This window comes from Gekko japonicus, unplaced genomic scaffold (genome assembly GCF_001447785.1).
Source record: "Gekko japonicus isolate JY-2015 unplaced genomic scaffold, Gekko_japonicus_V1.1 scaffold31, whole genome shotgun sequence".
NCBI classification, from domain to species: domain Eukaryota; kingdom Metazoa; phylum Chordata; class Lepidosauria; order Squamata; family Gekkonidae; genus Gekko; species Gekko japonicus.
Window position 1 is genome coordinate 1,863,518 of NW_015161404.1, and position 19,883 is coordinate 1,883,400.

A 19,883-nucleotide genomic window follows, 5' to 3' on the forward strand; every position below is an offset into this window, starting at 1 on the left:
TTCCCCAATTTCTCACATGGCTGAAAGGCTATCTGTACTAGTACCCCGTGACTACTGATACTGAATGGGAAGCATACACCTCCAATGTAATGAATTAGTTTGAGTCTCTTTGAAAGAAATATTTGCCTTGCCTGCCTTTTCTCCCTTCTGCTAAGTGTCCAGGTATTGTGAAAGATTTAAATCAGGGGTCCCCAACAGAGTGCCCCTGGTGCCTCCCTTTCTGGGTGCCCACCAAGTCTTTTTAGAAAGTGGATGGGGATAGACAGGGCTTTTGCCTGGCAGGGCTACTGAGTAGCCACTGGAGAGCTGACGGGATGTGCAGATGTTTTTAAAATGCTTAGGCAGCAGCTGCAACCATCCCACAAGGAACTTCACTGTGGTAACTGAAGGCAAACTCTATGCAAAAAACTTTTAAAACAATATATTTATTTTTAAAAGCACCATGTTAAACAGAGCTTCTGAGTGAAATGTTGAGGAGTTACTGTTGGAGCTATGCCTAACCTCCTTCCCTGACACTTTGTGGTTGGCTCTGTCACTAACCAAAACAGTAGCAGACTGCAGTGGAAGGCAAAAGGTACCAAGCAAGCAAACCATTATTTGGAGATTTCAGAGCACACTGCCTTAACCAACTCGATACCTCTTCTGCCAACAGGCTTCTCTAGGTTCACTTGCATTAGAATTGACTTAGAGATTTCTACTTTGTGTCACTAGGGCCAGGAGTGCACAGTCTGAATGTGGCCCACAACAGGCATGCCCTACGGTCCACCACTGCAACACCCAGACCCTTAAGCCAAACTTCACCACTGTCTTGGGTTTTATGATACCTTTGCTCCTCAAATATGATGGCTCCTGGGACATGACTTTAGTGCAGCCAAGCATATTCTTCAGCTTCCATGCAACTAGAATGTTACAACGGAGTATGTTTAATAATGATAGAGAGAGAAAGGCTTTGAACTAACATTGCGTCCAGCCTCAGAGTTCAGAGGGATACTCTAGGGAGTCTGAATTTACCAGCCAATTGTTCCCAAAATAAGCCACCATATAGTTCCTAAAAGTGCAAAGTATTCAACAAACAGATACACTGAACAGGCTGTAAGCCATGCGGCTATAAAGCCCATTATGTAGTAGCCCACATTAATCTTTAACTTGGTGCATTTCCTCTGCAGAGTTCTGCATGCTTGTCTTTAGGCAGCACACATGGAAAGCTGGATCAGATCCACTGGGGGAACGGGTTGATAGAACAACTGACATCTCATATGATTATTCCATTCAACTGACAGCGTTGCTGTTCTTTGACAGACTTCCTCTCCCCACATGCCACATGGTGCCCCTGCCTCCAGCCTCATGCTCCAGTCAGCCTTTCTTCCAAGCTCACTGAGCCTACACCCAGTGTTCCCTCTAAGCTGAGTTAGTGTGAGCTAGCTCACAGTTTTTTTGCCTCCGGCTCACACATTTTTGTCTTAGCTCAGGAAGGATGGCTCCAGAGCAAACTAATTTATGATGCAGCCAAATTGTTCGCTCACAACTTTAGTGCCAGTAGCTCACAGAGTAGAATTTTTGCTCACAAGACTCCCAGCTTAGAGGGAACACTGCCTACACCCCATGCTATTCAAAGGCCCCGGTCACACGGGCCGGATATTGCGGGGGGGAGGTGTGGCTAATTGCCCCGGCGCAGTTTGATCTGCGATTACGCGATCCGACGCGCCGGCAGCACACCACGGTTCCTTCCCTCAGAGCCAGTAGGTAAATGAGGGTGGCAATCACATGACAATCCTGCAGCGCGGCAAAGAAGCGGCATGGCGCAATCACACAAGCAATGGCTAGGCGCCGCTGTCATGACAAGCGGGGTAATTTTTTTTAATGCCGAAATGGCACTTTCGCTTTCCTCTTTGTGCGCATGCGCTGTTGGGTGCTTGTGCGCATCTTGTGGAGACTTGGGGAAAAAACCCGTTTGCGAAGGGACATGGGCGGGCGCTGGATGCCACCACTGGAAACGCGATCAGACGCCAGCCCTTGCCCCGCGGTTTCCAGAAACTAGTCCCTCGGAGGTTCTAGTTTTTAACTCCGCATCTTCGGTGGGAAGCCTCGGGTTCGCCACGGGAGCTTTACGCTTCCCAGATGTTGCGGTGTGATCGCGCCCGGAAAATCCGCCTATCTTCCGTCTCTGTAGGGTGGCTAATGCTCCGTGTGACCACAGCCAAAGAATGATTTCCACCATCTCCTGCTCACTCTTTTCCACCTCTTCTCTAGAAATGTGTATTGTGAACTCATTCAGAAAGGAAAAGCATGGGAGTGATGGCATCAACCAACAAGAGCAATGGACAGTAAGTTAAAAGAAAGGCAGATTGAACCAATAAATGGGGAGGGAGTGACGGGAAGAGCAGCACTTTGGTAGGGAGTGTTGAGTGCTGACAAGGGATAAAAAGAAGGTTCAAAATAAGCAGATGGGATGAATCCTGGAAAGCGGTTCTGCTGAGGGCCGCTCTCCTGAGTGATGTCAGGAATTTTCACCTGATGGAAGAGAACAGGCTCCTTATCCCATGGGAAGGTATCACCATTAGTGGAACAGAGTTGCGGAATTTAACAGTTCATGTACTCCCAATTACAATCTCATTAAATGATCTTGGTCTCCAGAGATGATTAACCTAATCCCCCAAACCACCAAAAATGATAACCCAATATCTGAAAGAGTTTAATTTATCGAACGTTTTTTTAAAAATTACAGGTTGTTGCAAAAAAGCTAGCCCAATGATTCATTTTTTTGCCATTGAAAAATGAGATATTTGCTTATGTGTCCATTTCGTAACTCTTTAAATTAAGATGATAGTTTCTCTAGCAGTACTTTCACTGCTCCTTTGGCATCTTTAGTCTTTTTCAATTTTGGAATGAGGCTTTTTAGTCCATCTTTGACTTGATTTGCCACTTCTTGGTTGGAGCTCTGAAGAAGGCTGTAAAGGGAGAAAAATGTCAAAAGTCAAATTTTAAAATAAAATGCTGACATGTAGATAAATAATATTTTGAGGATACATCTACCTTTGCCAAATTAGCAAACCGGGGTCCATTGTTATGGGTTAGATCCAGCTGAAGAGTTCTCCCTGAAAGTCCTCTTAGAGAGTCAGGAGAGCCTTGTACACGGCTCTGCATGCATATGGCACTGCACCATTAAGGAGGTATTGAGGGAGTCACTTCCTTCTCCCACTGGCCATGTGCATCGGCAAAGGAGCAAAGAGGAGGCAACTTTACCTTATTCTCCCCTCCTGGCCATTGCGGCATCTAGTACTGTTTGCGTTGTGGTTGAGAGGCTCTCCTGATGTTCAGAAAGGATTTTCAGAGCAAACAGAGGCTGCTGGAAGAAAGGGGGGGGGAGGTCTCCTGGGCCAACTGCTTCTAAGAAATTTTCTGCTGGATTCAACCCAGTGGCTCAGTTCAGACATAACAGGGAATTATGGTTTATGATTTAATTAAACAAACTATGGCTGCTTTTAAATGGAGGTTCTTTCTCTGCCTTGGTTTCCAAACTGAAGTGGGGTGCTTTTTTTGGGGGGGGGCATGGAACATCTATATATCTATTCATTCCCGAAAGAAGAATAGTATCGAAACGATAGAGCATTCCGGAGACTATCGTCAACACATCATTTATTGTCTTGTATATTTATATAATTTTCTGCACACATTTTTGTATAATTTTGTGATTATTATTGAAATATTATCTAGCGCAAATGGACTGTTGCTTATTTGGACAAAGCAACTGGGAGACTTTTCAATATTCAGAGAAGGTTTCTTATTATTAGTGTCACCTTAGGGCCACATTAAACACAAACCTATGTAACGTCCAGTTATGCAACAGTTTCCCCGTTACAGATTACAGAAAAGTATGAGCAGGAACATGAATGAATCACACAAAAATACCAGATGTGAACAAGACCAATGATCAGTAGTACTGCCAACCAAAACCATTAGTTTGACTGATAGTGCACTTGAAATTGTCTGTGTGCCAAAATAATTTTTAAAAGAGATCTACATTTGCAGAAACCAGGAGGCAAGAATGGATCAATATTCATTCCATTTCTCTTTACAGGGGGAAAAAAACCCCAACACTTTGCTGTATTTGCCAGAGCAGCTCTTCCCAAATCTTTACTCAATGTCTGTGTGCATGATTAGGGATTTTAAAAGGAATTAAGCATTCTTGTCAAATGCAAGGGATCTGTTGTGAAAAGTTGTGAAAACAATACAGATCTATATTGGAAAGCTGGCAGATTGGCATTAAAGTCCACGATGACAATCCTTTGAAAGGTTGCTTGATTTAAGCCTAATGTTTTTGTAGTGACCTATACTCAGGGATATTATTTTGCTCTTTGCCAGAAGTACTGGAGATTTAAAGAATTAGAGATGGGATATTAGGAAGTGCAAAAAGACTGACCTATTGCAGACAGAAAATACAGATCCCAAGAAAGTAAAATCTATCAGGTCAGAGTGCCAGGTGACTATTGCTGAGGGAGCAGACCAACTGAAGCTTCAGACTGCTTGAGCTACCCTAGTTTGCTTTCATTAGATGTATTCCTTGCCCTTAAAGCATCTCTTTGCTTGGCCCTGGTCACTGCTTCAAGCGACATGTGTCAGGCTAATAACAGAGAACTGGAGAATTAAGGACCCTGCTTTTGATAGGTGGGAGGGACACTAGAGGACATTTAGATTTCTTCTATCTCTACATTTCCGATTCTCTAACTGTACTCATTGACAGCTCACTTCTCATTTAATAGTACCTGTTACCATAGTGATCCCAAGATTAACAACCAGTCTGCTAATATCCTCAAGGCGGAAACTAAAAATAAACTTTGCCACATCTTTAGGGGTTTCAAAGCAAGGGCTTTAACCATCTACACAATCAGACATTCAAAACTAACACAAAAACATTTTTATTATTCATGTGTAGCATCTAATATAATTAAGTGCTGTTATAAATAAAATAAACAATTGTTACCCAGCACTCATGAGGAATGGGGGCTGCCGTTAATCAAATGTGCTGGATTACTGAGCTTATCACTCTGCCCGACACCCTAGCCAGAGGAATCCACTGCGACCAAACCTCACGCCACTGGGAACACCACATGGTGACAGCACACCAAGCTGTGGGCACGCGGGGCTCTTCCATGAAGCCATCCTAGGCAGCAGACAGACAAGTGGACCAAGTGCCTAGGAGCCCCCCAGCAGAGCTGGCTCCCAACACCTCGAGGCAGGCTGAGGGGGGAAGGTGGCACCTGAGGAGGACATCAGCTGGCGGTGCAAGCAGTCAGAAGCCCAGCAACGGCTGGAGGCATTAAGCTGTCCAGCTGGAGAAGCAGGGAGAGGGGCACGTGTGCACCTGAAGATGCAGGGGCATGGTGCCTGGGAGGGTGGAGCCAGCCCTCTAGGCTGTGCCAGTTAACGGAGCATTCTGGATAACCAAGTACAAGATAACAGAGCTTTTACTGTACTTCAGTTTAAGTTGACTGTTAAATAAGCTATTACCAAGTGTCAGGTACCGTTCCTTTCTAGGCTACTCAGCTCCAGATCTGTGTCAATGACCACAAGAGAACTGCTCCAGAGTAAGAGGCTATACAAAAATGACATCGTTCACAGGGGAATCCTTATGGTGTGGTCAAAGTGAAGTTAATGGGTTACTATAGTACAGAAATAGGAACTGGGTGCTCCTTTAGGCTTTGAAAACCAAACCCGTAGACTGTAAGACATTACCTCCAGTATCACCAGATAATACCTTGAAACACTGCACAATTGGAGAAGAGAATTCCTTGTAAGGCCTTCAGTCAAGTGAAGTGAAAGCAAAATTATTTCAATGGAACACAGCAACATCTCCCTTAGTAACAAACTATGCAAAGCAACAAGGTTACTGGCTGCCTGAAATTAAGAAGCTTTATAATTCAGAGAATGCTTAGAAACAGCATTAGTGACTCAAGGAAGACATAAAAGTACATTACAATAAAGTATTTTGTTATTAAAAAAAAAAGGTAAATGGCACTCAGTGGATATTCTCTAATCAGAGGCAAAAAAGGGTCCTACATACCGACAAAGAACAATTGCACCTCGATTGACATCTGCCCAGTGCTTCAAACGGTCAACACCCACATGCTCCACTAACGTCCTTGCAAAACAACCTGTAAAGGGCAGAAATCAGACTTGATTGCACATACCTATGAAACTCTTTGCAAATGTTTTAAAGACCTCCAACTACTATTTACACAGCCATACTTGCTCTTTATACTATATCATACATCCATATATGTATCACTAATTGCTACTTTGGTTCAACTTTTTAACATTGCTAAACAAAGTCCTGTATGTAAAATTCAGTGGCCAGGACCCAAAGCAGGAACATCAAAATGCCCAAAGCCATTAGCAAAAACTGCTCTGGAAAGTGATATACTGTGTGGATTGCAAAGCTGCTTATCGAGATGCTGAAGTCTGAAGCTGCCTCGGGGATGTAGAATTGAGTTGCAAAGCTCTGTGGATCTCAATTAACAGAAGTACAGCTGACATGACTAGTTTAATGTGGAGGTCCAGAAGTCCAATGACTACTTGTAAAATCACAAAGAGCATCAATATGTTTGGGAAGGTCAGGATAATTCATCTATCTATTCAAATGGAATAAACCCATAGGAAGAACCATGTTTAACTTGGAAATGTGGAATCAGCTATCTGCACCAAAGGCAATCCAGGTTGTATGTTTCGCGTGGTGTTGGTTTGAATTGTTTTGAGTACGCTCGCGCCTTGACTTTGCTCCCGTATTCCAGTACATTTCCCCCATTCCTGAACTCGTTAAAGGATACCTTTTAGATTGCATTGCGTCACAAAAGGGTTTTACAAAACAATCAGTCCTGTAACTTTCTTGCCCACTCTCAAACTTCTGCAGAGTTAGCTCTGCTCAAAACCAAACACATGCAGGCTTGATTTAGACATGCCAACAAACAGTGATTTGCCATTCTGTGAACCAGCCTGGAGGATTCCTGGGTTGGCCAGCTAATTCAAAATTTCAATTTTTACAGCAAGTTAAAGCTTATTGTTACACCTGGCCACTCAGACTACGGTTTGCACTTCTCTTACAAACCATTACTCCAAACTGTGACTTAACTCTGGTATGGACACCTGCTTTGTACGGCAAGCACAAGCCACAGCTCAACAGGTTGGACATAACAGCAAACTGATTTGCAGCAGAAGTGGCAACCTCTTATCAGCAAGCCAGGAACAAGGGGAGGGGTGAACACTTGAGTCCCACGATAACCTAGGCTCATTCAACACAGCAGCAAGCCATGGTGTGCAGTTATGTCTGAACCCAGCCCAAATGTCTGATGAGAACTGCTCTTATATCTTGACTGATAAAAACATTAAAACACTGAACACAGTGCAGTTCTGAGGATGGCTGAAGTTCACACAAATAGTTAAGTGGATTAGGGCAAGTGTCCACTGCAAGGTGCTTGAAGTCAAGGATGCAGCCAAGCCCTTAGAAGATGGCCCTTTCCCTCTCTCCACCCCCCATTTAGACACACCTTGGCCTGTGATGCATGGGTGCTCACTGATTTTCCAACGTACCTTCTCTGCCATGTTCTTTCATCTTTTCATCCTGTTCAAGCAGCCACTTCAGAACCAGATGACCTGCTGGATGTTCTGCAATATGAAGCTTTAAAAGAGAACAGTCAAGTCCTCAAAATGCTTTCTACTCCTCATTATACTACACTTTGCACCATTAGAACAAGACGAAGGCCAAACTGTACTGAAAGTGCTCCAGGAACACAGAATATCTGTTGTCCCCTAGTATACATAAATGAGTCACACTACATAATCAGCGATAAGCAAACAGCACATAATTCAGATTAAAGACAAAGATTTGGATACCTGCTCAGCCATCAAATCCAGTGTGGTGGTGGAAAGGGCCATGAAGTCACAGCCAACATGGCAACCCCGTAGGATTTTCAAGGCAAAACACTGAGAGGTGGCTTGCCATGGCCCGCCTCTGTAGAGCGACCATGGACTTCCTGGGTGGTCTCCCATCCAAATACTAACCACGGCTGACCCTGCTTAGCTTCCGAGATCTGACAAGATCAGGCTAGCCTGGACCAACTGCGTCAGGGTAAATCCAATTTAGGCCACTCATTTTCACTTCTTATTAATTAGCATCTTTCTACCATTCTGTATTTTGCATCTCTTGAGTGGGTTTAGAGACGAAGTCACCAGATTTAGGATTTTACTACCACCAGACATGCTTAACATTACCAAAGATGTGAACACTTTTCACTCCTCATAATAGTAACAATCTGCATTGTTAGAACTAGATGAAGGCTAAAGTATATTGAAGGTGCTCCATAAACATCCTTTAGATCTTGGCCCATGGCTTACAGCCTGGGACTTCAACTGAGCCAGCCACTGAATGTCTGATTGTCCCAGAACTGAAATGTAGTTGCATTCTTTGTTTACGGATTTATTTGTGTTGTGTGTTTTCCCTGTTTAAGACCAGAGTGTGAATTATATATATCTTCACATAAAGGAATCTGCTGCTCTTTTCCCAATTAATGATGGACAACCAAGGTATATTTAAAATGCCACTATATCTTTTGGGGCACTGGAGATTGTGGAAACATCCCATTGTACCAACTGCATTTAGCCCCAAAGACATTTTGCACACAATGAAATGCAGGAAGACATTACACCTTTTTTTTTTTTTTGCCGCCACAGGAATAAAATTTATTCCTATCATCCTTCAGAGTTCTATTCTCTCTCTTTTTAAAAAATGTTTATTAGGGTCAAGTATAACTTATAACATGTACAATAACTGCAAAACAGTATACAAAAGTCCTGAGAGTCCAAAATTACAAACCAGCCAGTTAATCACCCAGACATTGCACTTTTGATGTTCTCTAAATACCGTACATGCACACATTCAGCAGCTCTCACACCTACAGAATCACAGACTACAGAAGAGTAGCAAGCTAATTCAAGTACAAGAAGTGCTGTGCCCCAGCTTTCAAGAGATGGATAAAAAAATTACTTCAGGGTCTTCGCACTCCTCTCATCTTCTACTTCACCACATTTACATTAAATATGGAGTTCTTCAAAACATAGTCCTTCAGTTCCCAAGCCTGAGAATCCCTGTGTCTTCCATTCCAAACTGATCTCATCAGCTAGCTCTCACTACTGCATCTAAGAATTTCCCAAAAGACACAAGACACTTTCCATATTAAGCAGGCTCCTAATTTAGCCTGGTCAAACAACAAAACCACAGCAGATCTCACTGAAAGAACAGCTGACGAAAACTGATAATGAGAACTCCACTGCTTGCCCTCTGTCAGTCATAATTACCTGCTCATCTTCACCTCCTGGAATCATCTCTTTTGCAGCCAGACTAGCAATAGTGTTCAAAGCAGGTTGGATGTCCCCGACGGAGGCCTTGAGGATACTAGTCACCATAATGCAGGTAGCTTTGTCCATTGCCATTTCTTCAGCATGTAGGTTCACGTAGTTCAATAAAGATGGGGACACAGCTTCCAAGAGCTCACGACGTCGAACATCTACATCTTTTTTACTAGTGGAATAACATGAAGACAAAAACCAGCATAACTACAGAAAACTGTATAAAATCCAAGCTTGATGGCAGCCTTTCATTTTCTTCCTGGAACCACTTATATTTAAACATTTATATATTTTTTAAGTAACCTGAACAAAATCTGTCATGATATTTTTACACTACAATCATACATAGGCAGTGCAGAGAGGCTGCTCTTTTAAAAGAAGGGGGCAGGTCAACATGCCTAAGGAAAACACCTTCCACTGAAATGGACAAGGAAATCTATGCACATTTGCAAGATCCATGACCTTGTGTGATCTTCCACAATCATAATGAATTGCCAGTTCTGATAATTATCTTTCTACTTGAAGACATAAGAACACCATACTATTGGTCTAGAGCCATCCATGTAAGTGCATTGAGAGAGTCTGTGGGCTTGGGCTTCACCTCCCAACATTGGGAGGAGGGCTACATTTGTAGGTGTTCCTCCACACACACCTTTCTGACCCTGGGTTTCAATTCTAAGTCTACACAGGCCCAAGGGTGTACCGGGGGGGGGGGCTTCTTCGTTAACTAGATCAATATTTATTAGATACGACAGTGGACAGAGAAATGCAAGAAAGAGGCAGGTTTCAAAATGCAACATAAGAAATCAAAAGGCAGTGCAGACAATTTTAAAGCAAATGCAATCTGACAATTCCTAGTAAAAGCAATTGTGTTACCTGGATGCAATCCACCCACAGCTACCTCGCAGGAAAATGCAGTTAAGAAACAGGCAGTCTCACCATAAGCTGCCTTGAAGTCATTGTAATATGGAAAGAGCAGCTTCTAACAGCAAGTATGGCCAAGGTAGTAAACAGAGATAATATACATATATACATATACATACACACACACACACACACACACACAAACCACACTGAAAATGTAAAGCCCTGCTGCTGTCAAAACAAACAGATACATTGTCAGGAGATTTATAGGGAGAAGATTCTGTTTCACTCATCTCTTTAAAAACAATTATGATGCAAAACCACTGAGAGCTTTCTTCAGAGGAAAGTGCCACAGGCCTCATTCACTCAAGTGTGTGAAGGTACCATATACTGAATCAGACCACTGGTCCACAAGAGTCAGCACTGTCTACTCTCATGGGCAGGGGCTCTCCAGGATTTCCGGTTGTAATCTACTACTTGATGCTTTCAAGTGGAGATGCCAGGGATTGAACCCGGGACCTTCTTCATGTGAAGCTTTTTACTTTTATGTGAAAGACATGGATCACATCTTGCTCTCACAACCTCCCTGTTGTCCTCCCTTCCTGTCATGCAAAAAGTGCAGCTGAAGCCTTCCTAATTTGCTGTGATATCTGAAGTCTGCATTCTACAAACTAGCATATAAACTAGGATTTAGCTGTGGTTTAGCATCCTAGTTTGAGGGGAGGAAACGAACTCCAGTTTGTGGAGTTTGCCTGAAGGCTCTGCTCTGTGTGTGTGTGGGGGGGGGGGGGGACAAGCAGGAGACAAGCCGTGTTTGTGCCCATCATATGCAAACAGGACTTTGTTGTGAGGTTTGAATGCAGCCACTGCCTTTTTTGTTTTTAAGCTAATGAACATTTTACCCATACCTGCACAAGAGCAGGGCTATTTTCTCATGTGACTCCTTTTTATCCCAATGGCATTTACAGGGGATGAATTACTCAGGCAAGGAATTAGGAGGCGTGATATGATGCAAGCTTGCCAATGTGAGAGAAACTGCACCTCTGTATTATCTGTAGGCGTTTCCTACCTGTAGGCATTTCCATCACCCTGTTGCAGGATTTTGATTATTGCTGGTGAGAAATACGTAGGATCCCTTGGACTTAACAGATACAGTAGGACCTTTCTTCCATATTTATTTTGTATAATGCTGGCTAAGGAATCACTCATTTCCTGAAAAAGGAAGAAGCAGAGGTAGAGAGATAAACTTTATTAGGAGAGGGAAAATTGCTTAACATTTTCATTTTTAACTAATTGAACACTGGTCGTAAGCAGAGTTAGAAGAAAAATTTACCTGAACAAATTAGCAAAAGCACAATTAATACAAACTTGCAAGTGACTCATAAGAACCCTGCTGGAGCCAGAATGAGTGGCATGCCAGATTACAATGGGAGTTACAATCTCCACCTTTCCATGAAGGACAGATGGTGACCTTAGGTTAGTCACCCATAAGCCACCCCTAATCTCCTTGGAAAAAGGGAAACAAATATTTTTTTGAAAGATCCAATTTTGTCCACAACCTATCTTGTATCCTATTTAGAAGAATTACCTTGCATATATGATGAACATATAACCAGGTATCTAATTTTTAATTCTCTCACACACTTCTCCCATCAATCTTCAGCAGGTTACTAACCATACCTTACATTCTTTTTCTGTGAAACAGGGACTACTAGTCTAAATAATGGGATGTTGAATTAAATGACAAATGATCTTTGTAGAAGTGTTATTACAGAAATAATTAAACCATCAGTGGGTTTACAAGTTTGTGCTAGATGCCAGTTTACCTTCTTGCTTCATGAGGTTACTTTAGGCCAAGTGCTGCTTTGTGCTATTTTTTTAACAAGAAAAATAACTTCACCATGCACTTCTGGCAAAGAGACATGATCTTGTGAACATGCCAAGATGTAACAACATTGCCACCTGCCACAGCAATGGCAAAATCCACTTTGAAAGGCGGGAGGGAAATCCCCAGAGAACACGATCCAGTCATCCTCACAGTCTGCTACCCTCTGTAGCCTCCTCTGCCTTTTGGTGGGGGAGCCTTCAGAGTTTGCAACATGCAGCTAAGAAAGGAAGGGGCAGAATGGGGTAGGATATATTCAGATGTCAAACTCATTCCAGTTGGGTTAGCTACAAAGGTGAACAGGGAGTTCTTATGTTTACATACTCCCCCAAACAGACACCTGCAATGTGGCTTTTTAAGTGTCCAGCTAAGTTATTTGGGACTCTGTCCATGGCTGCTGCTTACACAACTTGGGAAAAAGTGTTCAGAGAAAATTACAATTACCAATATTACAGGCTTCTATGGGAGGGTTTGATATGTCAATACAAAATCATTACAACAATTTCTGTGATACAATACAAAACAGCTACTAAAGGCCTACATGCATAATATAACTATTGTTCAAGCTATCTCCAGGACTGTGCAAAATAACTGCTGATGAAAAACACAGCAAGCACTGTGACACCTTTACCTTAAACTGTCTCGTTGATGGTTGTTAAAGATCTTTTGGGAGATGCCATGATTAAAGGTATTCAAAGAGTTTTATAATTATCAATATTAACATTCTTCCTACATCAGTTATACAAAGGGTTTCTTGGGGGGACTGGGCAGCAATATTTGTTACAGGCCTTTTTTTGCAAGTGACTTGTGAACATCAACTTCTTGAGACTTTTTTATTTATTTCTCTCTTGTAGATAGCTACTGTAGGTTATTTAGGACTGTGAAATACAAGTATTATTAAACAGATTTTTAGGGATTGGGCATTTCAATAGACATTGATAGTTCCTGGAACCTAGCTACATGAAGGTCTTCTGGGACAATGAAAAGAAAGATCAGTAATTATTAAAGAGTGCATGGAGCAAGGGCCACCAAAAATAAACTAGAACCACGAAATGTATGTGAAACGACAGAGTAACTAGTGAAAAGACAGTCAATACAGTGTAGTGAACAGAGTGTCAGACTAAGACCTGGGAGAGCCAGGTTCATATTCTAACCTCTGCGGCAAAGCTTGCTAAGTAATCTTTAGCTAATCACATTTTCCTCCTAAACTGCCTCACAGGGTTGTTGTACAGATAAAATGCAGAAGGGAGAACCAAGGATGCCACCCTGAGCAGCTTGGAAGAAGGGCAGGATGAAAATGTATTAGACAGAACATTAGCAATCTATAACTGAATGGTAAGAATGGCTGCGTACGCATGAATAGACACTGTATACCAAGGATGGCACACAAGCTCAAATAGTGACATTATACATTTAGCATGCATGGCAATGGGGAAAAATGCAATACGCTGCACATATGGCGAAGCAGCTCATACAGTCCTCAAGATTCTACGTTAAATAGCAGCAAAGAAAAATGACAGCAGTTGAAACTGCAGCCTTGAGCAAAACTCAGTATTTGTTCCACTATAAAATATAGTTCTATACTTCTGGGATGACAGCTCTGCACCTTCTTGCTGCCTTGACAGCAACCACTTCATTCCCCCGAATGGGATTATAAGTGAGTACCTTGGCCAATCAAAGGCTGAGGGGGCTGGACTAGGATATGGGATTCCCTGTAAACAGCCGAGAGCACACAGAATGCTTGGGTCACCAAGAGAAAGACAGAGCTTATACCCAGATTCCTCTGCACCTGGAGACTGGCCTCCATCACCTCTGGTACACACTTGATACACATTTACTGATACTACTTGAACAAACTGGATCTTGATTTAAATATATCCTGACACAATATAAACAAAATGCTGCTCTTCAAAGGAAAAGGATCATCTTTCCCCAGCAGAGGTACCAAATATACCTTAATCCAACATATTACCTAGTGGCTAGCTGATCAACTCAGTATAATTACAGAGTCTAGTTTTAGCATGCTGAAGAATGGTGCTATGGATAAAGAAACAGATCTTCACTCAAGTGTTTTAAGTTAAAAAAAAAAATTACAAGGACAACTTAGAAATAAATTGATCTTTTAAAAGCACAGAACTAAACAGCTTCAAAACCAGGCCTGGAAACACTGAAGAGTTTCAACCTGGTTTATATCTTCCTGTTAACTGAACTGCAAGCATCTAAAGGAAAAAAAATTAAGAAGCTACTTACAGATATAATTAGCTGTTTCACAAGCTTGGTATCATCAATGCAGTCAAAAGCCGCCAGCAAAACCAAATGTGAGAATTCACCCTGAAATATGAACCAGAAATGAAGAATGCTGTAATTCACAAACAACCTTGACTGTTCAAATGGGCTGGCTCCCGATGCATATCAGTTCATTTGGTAAGTAACTGCTTATTTCAATCATGAAGGTCCAAATTGTGATTTATTCTCTATGTTTTTTGTTTAAAGTAGACCACATCTCAGTAACATAGAAAACACACAGACAATATTCCTCTAAGGTTCCATGCTACGCACTTTTACCAGGAAACCAACCCCATGGAATGCAGTGTAATTTATATGAGAATAAATACTCTTAGGATTGCTGTTAAACTGTTGCATGGGATGCTGTATTAGAGGAAACTACTTGTCATTTTAAAGTTGGTTATGTAAAACAAATCAATTGCAGATTCAGACTTGCTTTATAAAAGGTTTTATTGATTCTATAGCTTAGCTGGCTATCAAGTATCAACATAACGAAAAGCTATTTTAGGTAACCTATCTCCACAAACATGTTTACACATACCTGAGATGCACAATACTGGCTAGTACCGATGAATATTTCTTAAACTAGGTTATAACCTTTATGTTCAACATTTCTTTTAAACATCTACAATCATGTATTCAATTTGTTTTGCATAGTAGAACCAAAATCATAGCAGCAAAAACATTTCTGATTACTTAGTTCACAGCACTTTTAAAATACTCACAGTAGCTACTTTTTCAACATAGGTCTTCATGGTTTTCACAATGACTTTTCTGTCCTAACAAGATAGACAAAGAAATATCAATGAACCCATCATGCCAATTAGCTTCACTACATTTGACCAAGTTGGGTTTTCTGATTAAGGTATCTGAAGAAGGAAATCAAAACTTTTGGGTCCAAGGATGATAGGAGAAAGACTCATGTGCCCTGCTTCCATGTGAAGGATGGCAAGCAATCCTGTTGAGCATCCTTAAAGCCAGGTCTGCGGTTCTACAAAACATCTTTCCGCCCATCTCACTTCTTTGCATTTTCAAGTGTTCTGTATCCACTAGGAGCTACCAAGAAAGCAGGTCACATAGGAGTAGCAGATTGAAACATTATATCATACATCTAGTAAAATTCAACAACGAAATTGAACAACTCTATGCTGCACACAAAAGCTTATACCCAGATTTAACTTTTGTTGGTCTTAAAAGTGCCACTGGACTCAAACATTGGTCTATTTTGTGTGTGTGTGTGTGTGTGTGTGTGTGTGTGTGTGTGAGAGAGAGAGAGAGAGAGAGAGAGAGAGAGAGAGAGAGAGAGAGAGAGAGAGAGAGAGAGACAGAGAGAAAGAGAGACAGAGACAGAGACAGAGAGAGAGAGAAAGAAAGAGATTTCCTTTACAGAATCAGAGGAATTCCTACAGACAGACATGGGGCAGTCTGCAGTCAGCCTAAGGACATTCTGTCTACAAGCCTGCCAAACAGCAACTAATATAACAAGAAAATAGCTTTGTCTCCCATGAAATCCTGGAGAAATCCCAACACAGACATCCTGGCAGTAATGCAAATCATTTTGTTCTCAGTTCATCACTCTAAAGCAAGATGAAAGTTGCTATCATATTTGCAACTCATCCAGTTTAAAAGCTTCTTCAGTATCCCTTAAATAACAATCTATACCAAAATGGATAGGTCCTTGCCAAAATCAGACATATTTGAATAACTGGTAACCATGTTAGGGGGAAACTCTCTAGTGCAACAGTTTAAACAGTCCTGCACTGCAAGACACATTCATCCAAGGTATGGTGCTCTCACACAAACAAGCCACTTCACACAATATACCTTGGGGGTCCCGTGCCACAGGCAATGCATGGCTACTCTGGCTCCATCATGTGTGTGCGCTAAGTAGATTACAGCTTCTCTGACTGCTTCAGTCATTTCCTAGACACAAAGAACCATAATTTTAATTAATTTGTTTTGCTCTAAGAGATTGACAGATTTTATTCTTTACATTAATTCAGAATCCAGGCATCAAATTTTTAACACCCAAGGCCACTGAAACAATCTATTGCCTTGCCTAAAGCCATTTACATCAGGAAGAGAGTACTGTGTTCACTTTGGTAATGAACACACCGATCGCAGTGTGCCATAAGAATGACTTTTTCAGGTATTCAACTACAACAGACTGCAAATGACACTGTAGACTCAAATACCACTGAAAGCACTGTGAAGCAGACCGATTGCATCCAAAATCTGATGCACACTCAGCTACTGATCTGACCAGTGAAGCCTGTATGGTAGCCCGCTTATGCTCATGTTACTTCCTTAGCCGGGGCATGTTTTTGCACCAATGGCCTAACAAGATGGTAGCAAATACTGGGCTCACAATTCTACAATTTTATTCTATAATATTCTATAATAATGGGTCAGATCGGTGTAACCATTCAGAACCCCAATTTGTGGTAGACCTCATCTGTTGAGGCTGTGGTTAGAAAATAGGAATTATTATTATTGTTGTTTGTATTTTATCTGACGTACTTAATTGTTTTTAACGGTTTGTATATTATGTATGGTGGAACCTGCCCTGAGCCTGCTATGCAGAGAGGGCGGGAGGATACAAATCTAATAAAATAAATAAAGCAGGCAAACAATAATACACAGTATGCTGATACTTACAGATCTCTGTTTAGGGGTGGCGTGAGTGAAAAAGTCCAAAAATACTTTATGTACTAATGAATGTTTTATTACAGCTTCTCTGTAGGACAAGAAGGGAGGGGGGGAGAGAAACAAATCTGTATGTACATCATTGTAGAATAATGCCTAGAGTCAGTAAAGTGCAACTAAGTTATGACTACAGCAGCTAGGAATTCCTATCATATGCACACATGCAGACAGGACTCTTGTGTCTTAACAGCTTCACAGCTCTCCCTAACTACCACTTTAATAGGTGAACATTGTTCCTCTTTAAAAAAAAAAATAGAAGGGAAAGCAGATGGTGGAAAGTGGAACAATTGAGGGTATTTCTGAGCAGTCTTTGGTATTATCTGGAACTTCAGACAAATGCTGCCTATGTATTTGATATATCACCTTTGGTAACATTACTGCACTTCCACCAATTTAAATATCGTTACTTCAAATTCTTACCCTCACACCTGAAAGAGGGATTGGGAACACACATCTGCCAGAGATCTACCATCAAAAATAAAACTGTAAGCCAGCTCTCCTTGTTACACACACACGCACTCGATGTGTCACACCCACTCACAACGTGGCAGATAAATGTGGTGTAAGTTGTCACTCTTACTTCTGAGCCATTGGAGTAAGGATCTGCTTCATTTCATCCATAATGGTCTCCCGCTTTTCAGGATGTGCCTCTAACACTTTGTCAAGGGTTGGGTGTTCCGATGACTAAAACAAAGAACCAGTGTTGTGGTGAAGTTTAAGTAATCAAAATTACAGGAGCCAAAGGACAAGAGAGGGATCTGATCAAACTACAAAGCGAGTTTCCAATCTTAAATCGGTCACCAGGATCTAAGTTCAGTCCACAGTTTCAGAGCCTGTACAGGGGCTCTCATGTGCATACCTAAGGGCTTTCCAATTCAAAGTAACACTGGCAAAAGCTCCATGCGCACATCGTCAGTCACACAAGGGGAGCAGCCCCAGAAATTGCACCGGATGGAGCAATTTCTGCACTAGTGGCCTACAGAGACACACCTGAATGGAGTGGAATTAAACCTATGCCCTTCAGAGCCGGCTTCTATGCAAGTTTATTTAGGATCACAACTGGACTTGCATAAGAAGAGGTGAAGAAGAGCTGTATATAGTCAGTTAACTCAGATACAATTTTTAAAAGGGGGTTCTAGCAATCCTATAAAAATATACATATTAATTGCTACTGTTTCAAAGGAGTACATGGTTTCCAATCAGAGAGCTAAGCAGAAACTCCTTGTTAATTGGTCTCCACCACAGAAAGCCACAAAGAACGCTTTCTACCTCTTGAATATGACATTGCACATAACAAAAATAAAACTTAAGTGATAGCATATTAGTAATCATAAGTTTTATAGCTTTTGGATGAGCTTCACTAAACTTTGACATTATTCTGACCTCTTGTGTTTCACGGCCTGCTTGCAAAACTTTTTTCTCTATACCCATTTATGCACATATGTATCAACTCAATGCATCTCAGTGAACCTGATTTGGTGCAGTGCGGTGTCCCCTCTAAGCTGAGTTAGTGTGAGCTAGCTCACAATTTTTTAGCTTCTGGCTCACATATTTTTGTCTTAGCTCAGGAAGGATGACAGTAGCCAAATCGCTCACTAACGACTTTAATGCCAGTAGCTCACAAAGTAGAATTTTTGCTCACAAGACGCCACAGCTTAGAGGGAGCATTGGTGGGGTGGGTTATGGTGATCATATGCACAGGACACAAGCCAGTCCCTCAGGCCATTAAACTACTAAGCTGTTAAATCTTCTATTAACACTGGTTTTCATAATTTGCTGTATTGTTTTAAGATGTCACTGGGTATTGAAAGCTGCAAAAAAAATCTGCAAAAGAAGGGGAAGTGTGTCAATACATCACCTTGTAGACTTGGAATATATTCCCATAGAGTTCTTGTGTCAACATGTTTCTCTGCTCCAAAATGGCTTTGTCATTATATGCAAACTCCACCACTGCAGATGCCTCAGCATGACGTAGCATCTTTCTCACTTTGCCTTTAAAGCTTTTGATTATTTCTGCAACTTGTGGTTTTGTTCTGTCCCAGAAATACAGATATCAGACAGCAAATAAATATAAAAGGAGGAAATAGACCACTTACGTTTAAGTGATCGAATATTAACTGAATACTCCTGTTCAGAAAAGATGACTATCCAGATCAACAAGTCTAAACTGGGGCTTATCACAGAGTTAGATATTCTGTTCTAGCTAGAAAGTAATGTAACAGTGCAACTCTGTGCAGAGTTAGTCCAATCTAGTCTAGGGCCACCGAAATTCACAGGTTTAGACAAGACTAACTCTGCAAAGAACTGTACCACTAGAGACAGCAAACAGCTTTTGGGCTGTGCCTAGCGGCCAGCCATTTCCTTCAGATACCACTGACCTGACCTAAGCCTCCGGCACCAACACAAAACACTGGGGGAATGGGAGAAAGAGTCAGCCTTTAACACTGTGCTAAGCTTTAGAAGAAGATCGGAACAGTGAAGGCAACAGAGAGCACGCACGTAAATAGAGGCTGTCGGAAACAACTGACAAAAGAGTGTCACACTGAGTTTACTTGCATTATTTTGATACCTAAGAGACAGCCAAACCCCCCCCCCCCCAGAACTACTTTAGAATTATGAAACCAATAGTGTTATCATACATACCTGCATTTTTCAGACTTGGGGCAGACACCTCTAAAGGCCAGACTCCAGTAGGAGATAACCAACCACTGTTACCCATTAGAGAATAAGTCTATGAACAGAA

General features: G+C 41.6%; 1 protein-coding gene across 2 annotated transcripts in view; it reads right to left on the reverse strand.

The window, feature by feature from the left end:
* Positions 1 to 2,712: 2,712 nt before the first annotated feature.
* The window catches only part of PUM3 (pumilio RNA binding family member 3), a 32,823-nt gene continuing 15,652 nt past the window's right edge, over positions 2,713 to 19,883 (reverse strand). The window contains exons 8-18 of one of the 2 annotated variants that reach the window (XM_015426008.1): positions 18,999 to 19,173; positions 17,721 to 17,824; positions 17,093 to 17,171; positions 16,259 to 16,357; positions 15,160 to 15,213; positions 14,399 to 14,479; positions 11,333 to 11,475; positions 9,349 to 9,571; positions 7,585 to 7,672; positions 6,062 to 6,152; positions 2,713 to 2,948 (exon numbers count right to left, since the gene is read on the reverse strand). In XM_015426008.1, the coding sequence (XP_015281494.1) occupies positions 2,816 to 2,948; positions 6,062 to 6,152; positions 7,585 to 7,672; positions 9,349 to 9,571; positions 11,333 to 11,475; positions 14,399 to 14,479; positions 15,160 to 15,213; positions 16,259 to 16,357; positions 17,093 to 17,171; positions 17,721 to 17,824; positions 18,999 to 19,173 (1,270 nt within the window). In that variant the 3' untranslated portion in view covers positions 2,713 to 2,815. The remainder of the gene's footprint in view (positions 2,949 to 6,061; positions 6,153 to 7,584; positions 7,673 to 9,348; positions 9,572 to 11,332; positions 11,476 to 14,398; positions 14,480 to 15,159; positions 15,214 to 16,258; positions 16,358 to 17,092; positions 17,172 to 17,720; positions 17,825 to 18,998; positions 19,174 to 19,883) is intronic. The other variant, XM_015426000.1, reaches the window with a different exon arrangement.